Source organism: Neodiprion lecontei, chromosome 3 (genome assembly GCF_021901455.1).
Source record: "Neodiprion lecontei isolate iyNeoLeco1 chromosome 3, iyNeoLeco1.1, whole genome shotgun sequence".
In the NCBI taxonomy this organism is placed as follows: domain Eukaryota; kingdom Metazoa; phylum Arthropoda; class Insecta; order Hymenoptera; family Diprionidae; genus Neodiprion; species Neodiprion lecontei.
In genome coordinates, this window is record NC_060262.1 from 18357089 (window position 1) to 18374872 (window position 17784).

Below are 17784 nucleotides of genomic sequence, written 5' to 3' on the forward strand. Positions count from 1 at the left end.
GTGTGTCATCTTACGCGCGTTAATTTTTTTTTTTTCACGAACTCGGTGCAATTAGTGACCGTCAATCTTTATTTGGCAGTTATTGGAAAAATTACATTTCTGTAAATTTATCAAACGGTTTTTCTCTTTACGAAACTTTTGATTCAGAGTATGGGTCCGATTTATAGCGAAAGGCACATATATGTAGTCTTCGAATTTCAAAAGGCCTGAGTTCTCTTAGCGTTTATATAATAACAATAACGTACTTACAGGCCTGGATTTTTCTTTCTCGGTATCTTTTAAGTATACATAATGCAAAGAAGAGAAAGAATACGGAATGAACAAATACTACTGCGGATACCCGACGTAATGGTCAGTTTGAGAAATGTAACACACGTGTAACTTTTTCAACGTATTCAACAAGGCAAATGAGTTAACGCGATGTCACTGTTGTTACACCATAGAAAGGATTTGTTGACTTTCGTCAATGATGCGGAAGAAATCTTCTTTTTATTTAAAGAAAATCAAACTAGGCAAATCCTGATCTTCAAAAATTGATTCTCACTTATTATATGCTCATTTGTTTAATTTGTTTCAATTATGTACAATTTTTTTTTTTCTTCAGATAATCAACCAGGTGTCAAAATTTTGTTATAAAATTTATGTTACGTACAAAATAGAAGTATTGTAGTAAAAGAAAAGGAAACAGCAAACATTATAACAATAATGTCATGCACCTGTTTGTTCATTACAATAAAATAAAATAACAATGACATGTTACTTAATTGACTGTTCACTCGTACAGGAATCGTCTATACGAAACGAGTATTTGCTGATATGTCATTGTCAACTTAATCGCTGTTAGCTACGAGCTTTATTGGCTTGCGGTGCTCAGTAGCGGCATAATAAATAATCCTATATACATCGATAACAATTTTTTTATTCATTCCTTCTCCAGCTTTGAATAACGTTGAAAGAATTAATTCTGAAAATATATTATGCATATTTTTTAATTACAGAATATAACGTGATCGAAGAAGAGCCGGGCCTTGAGGTAGCCCCGGCTCCTTGCGCGGGTTACAAACCGGGCGAAGATGATCTTCAAACCTTTGATTTCATCAGGAGGTATAAATTGGACTTGCTGGATACTCAACGCCCCGGAGTAACCAGAGTCAGAGGAAGTAATCGCATGCAAACGGCGTACAGATTGGACAGGGATGCAGATTTGACCTTACCAACAAGGTAATTACAAAAATAAAATAATTTCTACACCGCATTCCTTCGCAACAATCGAACCGAGACCAATTTCAATTCGACAAAATCCGATTTGTCCCATATTTCTCTTGTGTCCAATCAGTGTCACAGATTGCTCAATATAGTTGATACTTTCATTTTTTAATCGGTGATACACCGCGAATGCGTTTTAATTTACGATCGTGAGTATCAAAAAGTTTACAGTTTGCATACAATTTCATTTTTCACATACATATATGTCTTTATAAACTTTTTTCCCTTGAATATACAAGGACGCGGGAATTTTTTTAATCACGAGCCGAAATTTGCAATTGAAATTTTACCGCTACAATCGGTTATACAATTGTTCGAATATCCGACAAACCATACGAGCGGTTCAGAAATCGCGAGATCATTAACCTCGACTTCACTTGTCGACTTCTTCGAAATACAAGTACTGTGAGTGAGTCATAAACTTACGACTGTATTTCATTACCTATGAGGCGCCATCGAAGTCTCGCGTCCGAGAACGAAGCATAACGAACGACTCCCAGATTCAGTCACGCCACGTCCGTGTTTCAGCAGATTTTACGATGTACCAATTATGTGGTTATAAAGTAAAATCCGAGATGCAGCGAAATCCGATTTCATTGATTCTAATCATGTTTTGAAGAGGGTGCTACCCTGGGCTTAACCTTTTAGAAATGACGAATGCCTTCTATTTCAAGATGCGGTCAATTTTGAGTAGAACATTATTTAGAATTAGACACGTCGCGAGCTATTTGTGAAACTCGCCGCTCAGCGCCACCAGATAGGCAACTGAAGTTACATCTTAAGTCTGCACTGCCATTTCTGAAAATATATCCTTATCCTGACTGACGAAACCGCGGTAACTGCCAACTCAGATCCTTTTAGCAACGGCAGAAGAGTCCTCAAACCTAACTTTGGCTATCTATCTGCTGGCACTGATTGTGAGCGGCGGGTTTCTCAAACAATTCTCGGTATGTGAGGTCTACATCACAATGCGTTATGTGTGTAACGCACACATATGAAAAATACAAAAATTTCATGCGGCTGAAGTTAATAACGTTAACATAACTAAACAGCAGGGAAAAAATCATTTATGCGCAATTTGAGAATGACTTTCAAGGATTCGGCTTTTCAAAATAAGAGTGTGTTTTGTTTATCGTGGTTTACTAAATTTCAGATATTCTTAAATTTGGGAAATGATGATTTATCCTAAATATGCATCGTTATAGTAACGTTAACTTTATCCTCATACAATTTCGAAGTTCTGTGTTGTTGTTGCGCTATTTGAGTGCAAGTATATTTGATACTGTGCCTAGTTTCTTGTAGGTTTAAACAGGCTGGCCAACGCTGTCTAATTGGGAGCCAACGCGAACTGTCAATACGCCTAGCATTTTAAGGTTATGTTGACTCAAATGCAGATCCGTCATATTTTGGCAAGTATGAGTTCTCAACGCAACATAACTTCGAGATGCCCCTACATTTTGATTGATAACATCCATAGACATATAAGAATAGACCGCGGGAGTATCGGAGGTGGCTCGTTGGTGAATGCGATAGCGCAATAGAAAGAGGAAGCTCCATATAGTACCCCTCTATCCTTGTCTAATCGCGCATGCGCGCTCAGCGTTTCTTTAGTAAGAATGAAATATAAAATGAATGGAGGGATGGAAGTTCTTATATATTGTACATAAAACATAAATTAGAAGTTATAATTTAAAAATAAGAATAATACTAATAAAACATTTAAATTAAATAATTGAATCTTAAATCGTAAAATGCTGTTCATCATTTTTATTAGGTAACAAACATGAATGATGCACACAAGTACATACTGTATGATCATATACTGTAGTAAAACGTTCAATATTACTACACTTAAAACAATACGTAAAAATATATTATATTTTCGTAATATATAAAAATATTATTTTACAAGAAATTTATAAGCATATCTTGCACGAATATTCTTTTTGACTCATTTGACTTTGGTTATTAAATACTTATAAATAATTTGAAAATACTTAACAAAATTATTGTCCTTTAAAAATCGTGCGATTATTGTTCTGCATGCGTATTCTTTGGCTTTGACCTTGTAAAAGTTGACCACGCAGTGTGTACGCGTGTCCGCGCGTGCGCGACTAGATGAAGACAGTGCGATCCCATATGAGGGATTCTCCGTCAACTCGGCCACTTTTTTTTCGATCATCTCAGATCTGCCCCATAATTGGTTATATCAAAGTAATACTAAAAGGTACTCTATGTGAATTTTTTCAGATTTTTTAATTCATTACTTGAGAAATTGCCGTTTTTTTCGAATGAATATATCTCGGAAAGTTGAAGTAACTGAAAAATAATGACTCTACATAAAAGTTGCAGTTTTTTGTTAGCTTTCAAGAGGAATTTTTGAAAAAATTTTTCAGTTCCGGTAACGCTGATTTTTTACCAAAAAAGGAAGAAATTATTTTTTTTATTCAAAAAGGACCCTTTTTTTTGCTGAAAAAATTACAGGTTTTTTTTACCCTAGAACCTCGATCCGTGCCACTCTGGTGATTTTTTGGCGATATTGTCACACATATTGGAAGATTGTAATTTTTTCAGCGAAAAAAAAGGTCTTTTTTGAATAAAAAGAATAATTTCTTCCGTTTTTGGTAAAAAATCAGCGTTACTGGAACGTGAAAATTTTTTCAAAAATTTGTCTCGAAAGCTAACAAAAAACTACAACTTTTATGTAGAATCATTTTTTTTCAGTTACTTCAAGTTTCCGAGATATATTCATTTGCAAAAAAACGGCAATTTCTCAAATAATGAATGAAAAAATCTGAAAAAATTCACATAGAGTACCTTTTAGTAGTAATTTGATATAACCAATTATGGGGCAGATCTGAGATGGTCGAAAAAAAGTGGCCGAGTTGACGGAGAATCCCTCATATGCAACTTTCTCTTTCTATTCCGCTATCAACTTCTCAGCCCGGTCACGCGGCCTATTCTTATATGTCTATGATAACATCTGACAGCTACTCAGTTGGTCAACCTGACAAGCAGACGAAAAACTCGACAGAAATTAGTTGAATCTGCCAATAGAATCACATGACTTAGTGCGTGCGTATTTAATTGCATAGTATCCTGATTGTTTGACGTTCACGGCATAAATCACCTCACAAACTTCAAGTGTGTGGTTCATTAGAAAATACAAGAATTGAATGAAGTGACAACTTTTGGAAGAGGTTAAGGTATGAATTATTTGGTTTTAAGTCACGTATAATTATTATACCTATTACCATTCTGGGCCACAAATGTCCTCTTCATAAATCGTGGTAGTGGTAGAGCGAAGCAACACAAAATAATCAGAGAATTACAACATGTGAGACCTGCTGAAATAAATGTGGCGCATTCTGAAAATAATCTGCACTTATCGGCACGTGTGAAGACATCGGTTTATTTTTCCCCTTTTTTCTGTTTCAGTGATATTTTTCCCTCCGGATTACCAGAGGAATTCAGTTTAATATGTACCTTCAAAACGCGAAAGTGGCCAAACCGGCCATGGCACGTAGTGAGGATACTCGATGTCAAAACACGGCCACAATTCCTGATCACTTTGAACCTCAAGAAACGGACTTTAGAATTCTCGATCATGAATTATGACGGAAAACTGCAAACAGTAGTCTTCAATAACATCTCCGTGAGTACTTATTTTCTTATCTAGAACTGGTGCGTTTTTTCGCGTTCAAAGTCAGTTAAGACCGACGACTTCGGTCACTTTCGGGATGGTCGAACTCATTAGTGTGAATTACAGTCAAAGCCAAGCTACGCTAGAATTAAACTCCTCGAAAAAGGCAGAAAATAAAGTCTATTTCTAATTAGAAGTCGAAGAAATCGCTTTTATCGGTATACCGGGTGCTTCTTACGTCTACTTGAGCTTTTATGCATAATTTGCGGCTGATTATTCGACTTCACATTTCGTACGTCAGAGAAGATTTGCTGCTAGTTCGGCGATTAGCGGTGATGATCGATATCACATAATCATGGATAGAAACAATATTGGAGTGAAACTTCAAGTAAAGATTGTTAGGCCATTTCACTCCTGGAGTGGCTATCGAAACTTATACACTATACAGTGCATTATGCCCATCGTTAGTGACGATTCCGTCTGTTTCGCAATGAATTACGTCATGGGAGCGGCACGCGGGGATGTGAGGCATTAACCATATACCTACACGCTAGGTGCCATATTTCAAAGCGTAAGGCCCGCATAAATCTCTGCTCCAAACATATGCATATCGAGTTACGGATTCTTGCGTAATTGTTCAGAGCATATTCGAATCTAGAAAAGCACACGATCCAGCGGAGGTTGACCGGAACGCGTATCAAACTATAACGAGCTAACCATATCCTGACTACATTGGTGCGCGATGCGTCATGTCAAGCAACGGTCCGAGATTACCGAAAATTCCGTTACCGAGGATCCGTTTTGCTCTATAATTGACAACTTGTGAACTTGTTCAATACACTCATAAGCCGACAAGCTTGGAGATTGTTTTTCAGGTTCTTAGGCAACATTTTTGTTCATTCGGACAGTTCATACGTAAAAGCTATACCGATGTGAAAGTATGAAACGTAATTTCTCGATTTTGTAGTCTAAATTACAAATTTGAAGAATAAAACAAATCAATCACGTCATTATTTTCTCACTGTATATATACATGGCATATATTTCATCTAATTCGATGGTCACTTCTTGATCATAAATGTATAACTCGGTGTTTTTGAATATTTATAGAAATGTTGCAGGTAAGTAGATATTCGAGTGTATCCGCACTACAAGGGGTTACTCTCATTATACACTTGTAGTCACACTCTAAAGACATTACCGCGCTGTCATCTCACTATACACTGACGCTTTATGTGACTAGGATTCTATTATACGCTTAGAGGTATCGCGTAGAGTCTCATGCCTCAATTAATCATGTTGTGTGCGTCTTTTGAAGTAGGATCAGAGTATGAGGAGGGAAAAATGAAACAGCGACATCGGGTGCTTTGAAGAATTTTATACATCAGTTTTATAGCGGCCCGTGGTCATTACATACGCATGCAGCCTCCGTCGGTTGCGTGCTACGACGTTTTATATCGCAAATGATGCCATTAACACTGATCTGGCTAATGAACAAGCGGCGCTGTTCAATTTCTTTACCCTCTGTTAAATCGATACTTAATGCTTTGAACAGCCGATAACAATTACGACCAGTAGCAGGTCTGGTACTTGATACTGAATATGAATTATCCCTTATTACTTTCGATAGTCGCGAAAATTAATACGCGTACGGAAAAACACCAGCAAAGTAACAATGCTTACACCTGTTCCATAATGTAAAACAACTGCTCGAAGCGATGGCCTCAATAAAACTTTTTACGGTGTACCTCGCTACCTAATCGCTACAGCGTGTATGGCGTTGTTGTAATTCATCTTTCACAGATTGTAGATATTTACATACCCGTAATGTTCCACGGTGAATAGATAATTACCAAACATACTCGCGATTTTTGTGTCACAACGCGTTGTTGACGCTACAGCGAGTAATCGTAACAGGGCACGTCTTTCACACTATTGCACCGCTGGCCGAAATTATCGAGACCATTGCTCGTCTCAAGTGATTGTTTGTTTGTTTTTTTTTTTTTTTGGTGCCGCTTTACTTTAATTTTCACAACTCACACCCAGATCGAATTACCTTGGCGTTTAGGTTTTCGACAGAGGCTGGCACAAAATTCACTTTGGCGTCTTCAGGCAAAGTGTGGTCTTGTACGTAGATTGTGAAAGAGGCATTTCACAACCATTGGAGCTGAGAGGACCCATCGATGTCAACGGGAAAACTTCAATTGCCAAAGTTGGCAACTTAAGACGGACAGTACCTGTAAGTTTTCTGTTACAAATAGAATAAAGTTTTTTTTTATTTCAACATAGTCTTCTCCAATAGCAACATATTATGCACAACTCGTTAATTATCATTATACTTTTACGGAGAAGACATTTTCCTATCGTGATTCTTCTTTCGCTATAAGTTATTTTGTTCAGCAATATTCCAAGGACTGTTCATTCGAAATCAGCTGAGGGGCTTAATTGTGATCGACTTACAGTATAGAAAAATATAATTACTGTTGCAGCTGTCAATCTGCTGCTCGCAGAGACATGGATTTCCAGATGACTTCTGCAGATAGCTTTGTTACGTACGCCGCGATTAACAACCACTTAACACTTTACAACCGGAGTTAATAAATTATTGAGCGCTCACGCCACGTTAATACTGCATGCTTCAATTGCTCACCATACAATTATCGTTCTTGTTTTATATATACGTTTCGTTATTTCCCGGTTGCAAAGTTAAATTATCGATCAATACAGATTGATGAACAATAAATACTCAACGCTCCGAGAAATTCAATTCAAACGGAGGTCTCGCGTTTTTACTATTCACCAACACTCAATAGCACGTTTCGATCTTCAACTGAATAGATTACCATGAATATTTTTTTGTTTAATTGATATTAGAATATATTGAAGTAGGGATAATTAGCAATAAAAATTATCATAAATTTAAACCTTTAAATATAGCCGAAGGCAAAGACCATGTTAGACATTCTCTTTCCGTGTTCTTTTATTTGCAACAAGGTATAGATATTATAATTACCAATAATCGATTGAACTGTTACAAATAGGTTGACTTACAATGGATGTTACTCAGTTGTGACCCTACAAGACCCCAGCGAGAAACATGCGACGAATTGCCGGTGAGCTGATTGTCAGTTACAAAATAGCATGAGTGAACAAAAGTCAAGGCCTATCTTATACTTACAATTTTTGCTTTTATTCATCAGAAGATTATACCCGGCCCTGGTAATCCCCCCATTCCTACAGGGAACCCTCCTCAAACGTGTTCTATCACCTGTCCACAAGGACCTCCTGGCTATAACGGCACACAGGTGAGCTATTTCTGAAATATACATTTATAATAATTTTTTAGTATAATAGCAAAAAATCACATGAAATATATATCATTCAAGTTGTTATTCCGAAAGATTTCCGTTACCAATTACCAATATTTTGATTTTCGCAGTGTAACATGTAGGAGAAGTTGAAATTATGTTGTTATGACTCGTATCAGTCAGTTAAGATAAGAGTTCGTTCGATCTGCTTAACCCAAAATCTTCACATCTGCTGCGTTATCTCCATGAACCGTGTTTGACAACCGAACTTCGGGTGGACAGCCTGTACGAAAATTCGATAAAGCTCTCTCATGCGAATTTGGACGCGCAATCGACCGACACACCATTTCCTCTCGGATTCTTCTTCTGATTTTCACTGAATAATATACATATAGCAGAAGCTGGAAGAAGCCTGAAGGGTGGTGTGAAGTTCGGAATATATATGTTTTGATTTTTGCCATTCAACTTCCATAAAACCTAACAATTCCCTATGATCAATATAGGGAGTAGCAGGTCCTCCGGGACCACCGGGACAGAAAGGAGAACGTGGATTCATAGGTTTACCGGGAAGCGCGGGGCTCTGGGGAGAGCCTGGACCACAAGTATGTCCTTTGATTCGTTTCAGGTTTATCGCATCCGGTCGAAGAAGGGAGTAGGAAGTTAACAACTGTAGCTTGTTAAAAACTTGAGCAAAACCTGTAGTTACCTGCCACCAGTTCCTGAAAACCGATCACTACTTATCACCGTTGAACACAGGATAAAATGTGGCAAATACATTAACAATCCAATTCATTATTATATTACGCACATAAAGTTGCCTTTCTCGTTTAAGGAGGTTTGTTAGCCAAAAATCGATACTTTTTATTGGCTCTATTACGAGATAATCGTATATTGCATATTCAAAAAATTATTGTAATCGTAAGCTACGAAAATCTCCTGAAAATCTGTTCCGATGGCTTTGTGGAAAATAGTCTTCTGAATAAAATGAGTCTTCGTAGCGTGAAATCGAAGAAACCTACGAGATTTTTAATCGTTTGGAAACGATTTGAAATGGAGTATCTCTCTCTAATCTTTTGTTTCTTATATTTATGTATTTTTAAAAAGATCTTAGTTTGCAAATACAATGGTTCAATAAATCCTAAATGGACAGCTAGTATGTATAAAAATATCGTTTTTTGGCCAATTAACCTCCTTTAGTTTGTTTGTACAATTTGTATACGCAGTTAGAAAAAAGTGAAGAATCCACGTCGGTGCCAGATTTTATTCTATCCCAACAATGTGAAACCCTCTAAACTTTTTTAGTAAGTTGTGAATGCCTACCTTAACCCCACTGCCTCTTCTTCTGTTTCCATTGGACTTATATAGGGGTCACCTGGCCCACGGGGACCAATTGGCCGCATCGGAGAACCAGGCCTTCCAGGTTTTCCGGGCCCAAAGGGATTTCCGGGGCTCAATGGATTACCCGTATGTTTTTAACGAATCTAACAATTTTTCTGCTCTTTAATAGATTCTTCATTAATCGATGAGCTTTCGTAGAAGTTGTAATCACACAGTAACTCACGTACCGTTGCATTAGTAACTATATACTTACAGTAGGTAGATTCTAATATATTGCAATTCAGTAAGACTAGCACACCAGTGTATTGTAATACTGTATTCACATGTGAGTATAAAACTTATTCATTACACCATGTTGGAAAAAGTATGTTAATTTTGCCTATTTCTAAATGTTAAAGAGTTTGTGCTCATCCAGCATGTACGGGTAATAATGAACGTTGATAACTGGACTGTATGGAAAAATTGACACTAGTTCCATATTCCATTCCCGAACGATAAAAAGCTTTGCAAATTATCGTGCTAACATTTTGAAACTTTGGACTTCGACGCATATAACTCCAGGTTAAAATAAATACAAGCAAGTGTCATCATTCAAGCATTAATCATCGAAAGTTGGACGTGATTATAACGTAAATTTCACGTGTTTCATTAAAATATAATTTCAACTCCATACCAGATGATTGCTTAATGTAGGTAACAATTATTTGATAATGTATTTAAGTATTTAATTTAAACAGAATCAGTAACAAAAATACAATGTTGGATGAACTGAAGAAATAGAATAAAAAAATGTCAATAATTACCAGATTTCGTTCATTATATTACTATTTGAGTATGTTGTACAATTGTAATAAAATAACAGAAACTGGACATTTTTGTGAGCTGCACAAATTTGTTAACACTTTAACGGTGTGGTAAGTTATAAATTTCGGCAGAATTTACAGTAGAATTACACAAATAATATTAACTTACTGCTTCCAACAGCGTAGCTTCACATCGTTATGAACATTTGTTTTCACGCGGGTTTAGCTAGTATGCATTCGACGTACATTTCGAGTTGTTTTCTAGTACTTACAGTGGACTCAGTAATTCAATATAGTTTTTTTACCAGCAATTCGCCATTTCGGAATAATTCACGACAATTTCGCGCTGCCAATCTAGGGACCTCGAGGTTTGACCGGTCCTGAAGGACTTCCTGGTCCCCAAGGTATCATCGGCCCTCATGGACCTCCAGGGAGCACTGGACCCAAAGGTGATCGCGTGAGTAACCAAATACATCCTCCTGTACTTTTAGAATTTGAACCTTTTTTTTTTACTTTTGTTTATTTAATGCGTATTGTTCATCGTTTCTCCATCATCAGGGAGACATGGGTTTCGCTGGACTCAAGGGAGACCAGGGCGAAATCGGGCCACCGGGTTTTCCGGGCTCTCCGGGACCTCAAGGACCTCCTGGAAACGGGAGTGGTGAAACTGTGCAGGGTCCCCCGGGGCCGGTTGGACCACCTGGGCCTCAGGGTGCTCCGGGAATTCGAGGATTCACTGGGGAACGAGGCGATTCGGGGTTTCCTGGACAGGCTGGAGTTCCGGGTGAACGAGGCTTGAAGGGCGAACCTGGAGATTACGGGCCGCCGGGACCTCCAGGACCCCAAGGATTAACGGTGGGTAAATTTCATAAAACGCCATAAGAACTGTGGTGTTGAAATTTATCAAAATTGGTCAGAGTGGACTACTATAAAGGAATTTTTGTGGTCAATCTGGAAATTCAAAATCAGATAGTGTTAGATAACACCAAATTATGTGAACTAAAATTTCACATCGAATTCTTCCCACACAGCATACTCTAATTCAATTAATTTCTTCGATTGGGTATGAAATCACAAACATCTAATTGTGAGTCAAATTTTTGTTCAGGGTCTTCCAGGAACACCAGGCCAACCCGGGAATGCATTAATCGGAGGAACAGTTCCGGGAGCTCCAGGATTACCGGGAACGCCAGGCGCAGCTGGACTACCTGGTCCTACTGGACAAAAGGGGGTCAAAGGTGATCAGGGTGACCGTGGCGAACCTGGAATTCGAGGTGACAAAGGTAGTTGACTTTTTAAGTTTCGCTGTTTGTACATCTTATTTATGGTAATAGCATGATATAATCAGTCTGCCAAATTTTTAACAGCTTCTTTTTTGACAGCGTTCTAGTTTTTTCGATTCTAGGCAACATATATTCATTACATACATATATGTCCGTTTCCAAAGCAGGCACACTTACTGGTGATACAGATTTAAATAGTAGATTTAATTAAACTGAATGTTTTCGTATGCTCGATAGGAGCATGGGTCGAAATAAGAATAGCTGCTGTGTGTACACTTGGGTACAATGAATCCGAGACGCCTAATTTTTTACACCAGATAGTTAAGTTGGCAACACAGAGAAATCTACAACGCCATAGTCGTCCGAGCGCGAAACAAACTCAATCTCAATATACATAACATAACCCATGACTGCGAATCTAACCTTAGAATACGTGTCAATCCAACAATTCATTATCCCCGCAGTGTTCTAAGGTTAGATTCGACGGTAATGGGTTATGTTATGTTTATTCAGATTAAGTTTGTTTCGTGCTCGGCCGACTATGGCGCTGTAGGTTTCTCTGTATTTCCAACATAACTGTCTCGTGCAAAAAATTAGCCGTCTCAGATTCATTGTCCCCAAATGTACATCCGACAATTAGTGTAATATAATATATCTCGGGATAATGTTCTTCTGTACATCGATATTCATCATCATTCTAATCAATCTATTGCCATTAAAACTACTCGCACTCTAATTAATTATCGGTCACTTTGAGGTAAAGACAGGATTCGATATTTTATAAAGAACAAAAACTTATGAGTAAAGAATTAAATTCTTTGCATTTCGATAGTTGGCCTAGGATCTATAACGAATGGAAGGTAATCTCACGGTCACGACTAACAAAATGTAATAGAAACTTCGCCACGAACTCGTCTTTGTAAGCCTTCTTAAATCTACTAGCTATTCAAGTATTACCAGACCTATTATTTCGAATAGCCAAAGTAGCGGATAGCATCTCACTCGGTTCTTGATCAGCCTGGGAATATAGCGATAATTGAGTCAACTATAGATCCGAATGATGATGCTCTTGTTTGCGGTGTCGATGAAGAAGGTAGCTTTCAGTGCATGCGTGAATTTGGGGGGACCCCATGATTAGATGTGATTACCAGTGATTTTGTTTTTATGAAGTCAGAGACCGATTGATCTGAACATTAATGATAACACGCATTTTTGCTTCTGCATAGCCATAATATCAATTATACCAGTCCAATTACAGTTGATATAAACCTAGATTTATCATCAAACTTGGCCAAAATGTATTCACTTGATCCAACTAGAAATAGCGAGTAATTGTCGTGTGGGATTAAAATAACAAATAGCTTTTAAATATGGCTTAATCAGTGTGTATGTGGTTTAACGGTCAGTTTCATATCCGCATGCAAACGAGATTGCACAATCTACAATAACGATCCACTCTGCTGTTGCTCGACTTGTGAATTATAAAATTTCGTACTGAGAAAACGAATTATGCACATCTACCCAACTCGGCCAGGTTCTCTTTTAATCTTACAGTATTTAATAGGTCTATTGCGATCACGATGATGCGTAAAATAAGCATGTATGTACCTGAAATTTTGATCGAAAACTCAAACTGTAGCTCATACTTAGCTCTGATGACAAGTTTTATGAATTAGTAAGCTGAAAGCTAATTGTTGTGTTAACCTATATTCCTTTTTACATAAACTCTGTATTAGTGACTACTTGAGTTTTCAATCTAGCTTGATTCATAAAAACTTCAGACACCTAAATGAGCTGGCAAGGAACTAAATTTTTTACTGGAGAAAAGAACTTCATTTTTTAACCTTTGCCGTAAACTCCGCCACATAGAAGGTTCAATTTAATCTCATAAAGTTTCTAGAATGGTACGTGAGCCCAATACAAAGAGTATAACAAACGTTCAGTAGGAGATATTGCAGAAGATAAAGAGATACATACATGTTTTTTTTTTTCTACAAGCACGGACGATTCCAGATGCGTTCTTTAGCGAGAATGAAAAAACCTCTGAAGTGTTTCAGATGTGTATCAAGGATGGTGGTAAAGCGTCCGAGAATGTAGCAATGACGTAACAATCTCAATTAACCAGACTATGCTAATTTCTGACACGGAGCGCAAAGTAGCTTGCCGCGATGCTAAAAAACAGCTCATCCGTAATTTAGAAAATTAAGCTGTATGAGGGACTTAAAAAAACACAAAGTACTTCTCAGTATCGCTTCGCGAGTTAAAATAGGCCATGCAAAACTCTATCGTTGGCCTCAAGTTTATTCTGTTGATTATATGTGCATAGGATGAGCAAAAATGTATCAGTGTTTTTATTCTAGTGACTTTGTTAAATAAAAACTCAGCTGGTCCGTACTCTCCATTGATCAAATGATACACGGAGCCTTGACAGGCACAATGCAATAATATTAGCTCTGCTATAAATTACATTTTTGTATGACCGCACAGCTGAGTATTCTAATTGAGAAACACATTGTCAATGAGCGTTAATCGCCAAAAGGTCGCTAGCGTTGATGAATAATTTATTTGAATTACTCAGGCCACGGGACTTGCTTAAACCGTCTCGCTTATCTAAAACGTTTTGTATCAAAAGGATTTCCCTGTTAAAATTAAAAAGATAGAGATGAATATAAGTTTTTAAACAGCAATAGAATCTCTTTTTCTGTCCATAAATATATATGCTGTGTAATCAGTCTTTTTCTTTTCACAAATTCCCATCCTTTTGATATTAACATTTAGGTACTCCTTTATCCCAATACACGAGGAAAGATTAAAACTATTTTCGAACGCTACAAAATTTCCATTGGATTGAACTCATTTTTGCGAATGTTAAAACTTGAATTAAAAACAATTACTTTGGTGAGTATACTTGAATTTGTCTTTATCCCAATAAGTCCAAAATAGTTGCACCAAACTATTAGTAATTTTAGAATATCCCAGATTATTAATATACTGGTATAAATATAATTATAAGAGCGTCACAAACATTTTAAAAATTCTAGCCATAGATGGAGTTCAGAATCAAATATTGAATATTATCTTGAAACCGGACAGCTGGACTTTAAGGCTATGATAGTGTTTTCTTTTGGTCGTGAGAAAGCTAAAATATTTAGCGTGCCTGGTTAACGACTATAGAACCTACCTTACGATTAGAATCGAAAAATTAAGTGTGTAAAACCTGGAAAATACCCGGAATCTTTTATTACGGATTTGTTTTGCATATTATAACTTCAAAATTCATTCCAAACTGGAACTTTTTTCCCGTGGACTTTCGCCACTCTTTAACCTATTGTTTATTCTGCAAAGGCTGAAACGTGCGTTCCGCATCATTCTTCTTATACCAGGGGTTGTTCTGTGAAATTCGTTGCTCGCGATCAACTCGAGCAGATAGAAAACGGAAGCTACAGTTAGCACTGTTATACATATTCAAAATGCAGTTTCGGATGTCTACCTGCTGGCATTGAGTGGCGAGTTTTACAGAAACCTCCGGGTATAATTCTCATAAAGGCTGAATCCACATGACAACGGTGCACTGCGCAGAGTTTTCAATATTAAGTCATCGAATACATAATATAAAAGCGATTCAATCTGTCAACCGCGGAGTTTGTACTATCACTGCATCGATGACCTACATGTCTTCACTGGAAATAATTATTATAGATCAATTTGTGACAATCTATGGTGACACTCTTTATGGCCACTGCTATTTACTACCAATCACATACATCTAGTACACAAACAATGTCGTGACGCCAATCAACGAAATTTTTGACCCGTAAATTAAATCCTGAACAAGTTGAAGTCAATCGAAGATAGTCGGTAATTTTCTTGAAATAGGAGTTAGTGGTGTCTTGAAGCAGTAGTGAGTATTTAATTTAAGGTTCGGATTTATGACACTCCTGCTGTAAGTGAGCGGGGATCAAAAGTCTTTTGTTTTCACTCCAACGTCATAAATGACCTGGTCTAATAATATTAATAACGGACCCGCCATTCCACAAAACAATCTGTTAGATTACATTTTACTCATAGAAGTTGTCGAAACTACCTTCCCTACTTCTATGAGCTACAATTTTTGTTAAGAATGTGGAATCTGAAAATGGCTTGTCACACGTATGAAATATAAAATCATTATTACTTAAAACTTACAGATGAGTTTTTGTGAAGTTAAACTACATGAAAAAATTTCAGTAGCATCACAGTTACATGATGTAGGGCAGTGTCGCAATACGTGATTCAAATAACTTCAACAACACGATACAGAACAAAGTGAGGTAGAATGATTGTGAATAAGTCATGGAAAATAGTCGTAAAGAATGTAGCATGAAATCACAATAACCCGATTCCTTTTAGACTGGCCGAGAACTCAACTGACCCTAGAGGCTCAGGAATGCTATAATTTTATAGATCGATTGAGACTTCGTGGCTGTCTCGCATTACGGAGAACAAAACACGAGCGAAGTGTCGCTGCATCATTCTGGTAATAACGAATCTTAAACCGATCTGGTGATTACGTCCAACCGAAAGTTAACGGGCCAGTAGAAATAATGATAGACCAAGCTAAAGTTGTGCTAATAAATGATCGTCCAATTATTTCTATAATTAGCGCAATCGTAAAGTGGAGTGCCAATTGTATTTGTCGTCGCGAAAACGGTCACTTCAGAAGAATAAATTCTCTTCAACTTCGAAACACATTTCGGCATTCACATAATCATTTTATAGCAGCATCCAACATTTGCATGAGTGTGGGCGCGTCTATGCAGAAGTAGTACATTACGATACGAGTGCGCAAAGTAAATGATTTCCGCAGAAGCGGAATTTGACAAAAAAGCTAGTGTAGGTACAGCTACGCAGCATACGAGTATCGTATACGATTTTTCCTATTATGTTTCGCAAAGCTTGACCCATATAATTATTATAAAAGCTTGTGATGTATAAAGTGTCGGCATAAAGGCGCAGGGAAGGGGCGGTTTGGGGAGACAAAACCCCCCCGACCACAAAAAAGTAAATTAAAAAACTAATATAAATTTATTAAACTAAAAAAAATTTCACTTTTACATGTTATATATTTATACAGAATCGATTTAGTTGGATGACGGTCAGAGATGAAATGATGCACTATTAGCAATCAATTATGTTTTTACACGACGTTACGGCAGGCCCCACCTACCATCTTCAGGTTTCTTTAATGTGAAATAAATAACAGATTTAACATGAGAACTATATGGTGTTTACAATTTTACTAATGTACAAAAAATACTACTGTTTAATCTTATTATTGAACTAATGTGAAAAAATTAAATTATTTAAAACTTCATATATCGACGATCCTTAGCACTTATGATGTTTGTTACATGGTGTTCTAGAAGGAAGTGACTACCCATATGCCTATACTGACCAGCCTATTATCTTAATGTTAATTATAACAACAATGTTTGAAAGTCGTACATCTATTTACGCATTTGTTGGTATGTTGGCAAATTGTTTTCGTAACAGTCAATACATTTCCTCTTGACAGTTTAATAGAGGTGATTTAAATTTTGAATGTCAATTCTTTTGTTGACAGTGTTGTTTTTAGAGATATGCATCATTTCTTTTATGATCCTCTTATGCCAGTTAGTTTCTTTGTCTACAATCTTTACATTTTCAAAATTCAAACCCGTGCCCTTCGACCAATGAGTGATGGGCCAACGCCAATCCATCTAGATCCCGCGTTTTTACATCATACTTATGATTTGCTATCCGTTTTTTTAGATGCTGCGATGATTGGCTACATAGTGTATATTGTAAAAGTATATGTATTTATATATATATAATTTGTATAATATATACATATATATATATATATATATATGTATATATTATAAAAATTGATAGCTAATCATAAGTATGATGTAAAAACGCGGGTAAAAAAGCGAGGATATCAAGAAGCAGGGTCACCTGCCCGCACGAGTTATGTATACTATTTTTTGACACAGGTTGTGGTAAGTTCGCGATAAGATCTGATAAAACTGGTATTGGTACACAAAGAAAAGCTAATATGACCTTTTGTAATCGATGTTAGTAATCTGAGCATCACCTTCGCTCCTTAGCACCCTGTTTGTTGA

General features: G+C 37.0%; 1 protein-coding gene across 9 annotated transcripts in view; it reads left to right on the forward strand.

Moving 5' to 3' along the window:
• The window catches only part of LOC107227788 (collagen alpha-2(IX) chain), a 96430-nt gene that overhangs the window by 63424 nt on the left and 15222 nt on the right, over positions 1–17784 (forward strand). For 5 of the 9 annotated variants that reach the window (XM_046734853.1, XM_046734852.1, XM_015669033.2 and 2 more), the window contains exons 4-12: positions 999–1221; positions 4705–4921; positions 6978–7148; positions 7951–8022; positions 8110–8214; positions 9583–9681; positions 10717–10815; positions 10917–11213; positions 11467–11641. In XM_046734853.1, coding sequence (XP_046590809.1) covers positions 999–1221; positions 4705–4921; positions 6978–7148; positions 7951–8022; positions 8110–8214; positions 9583–9681; positions 10717–10815; positions 10917–11213; positions 11467–11641 — 1458 coding nt within the window. Of the gene's footprint in view, positions 1–998; positions 1222–4283; positions 4473–4704; positions 4922–6977; positions 7149–7950; positions 8023–8109; positions 8215–8720; positions 8820–9582; positions 9682–10716; positions 10816–10916; positions 11214–11466; positions 11642–17784 lie in introns of those variants that run through there. The other 4 variants (XM_015669032.2, XM_046734856.1, XM_046734855.1 and 1 more) reach the window with 4 other exon arrangements.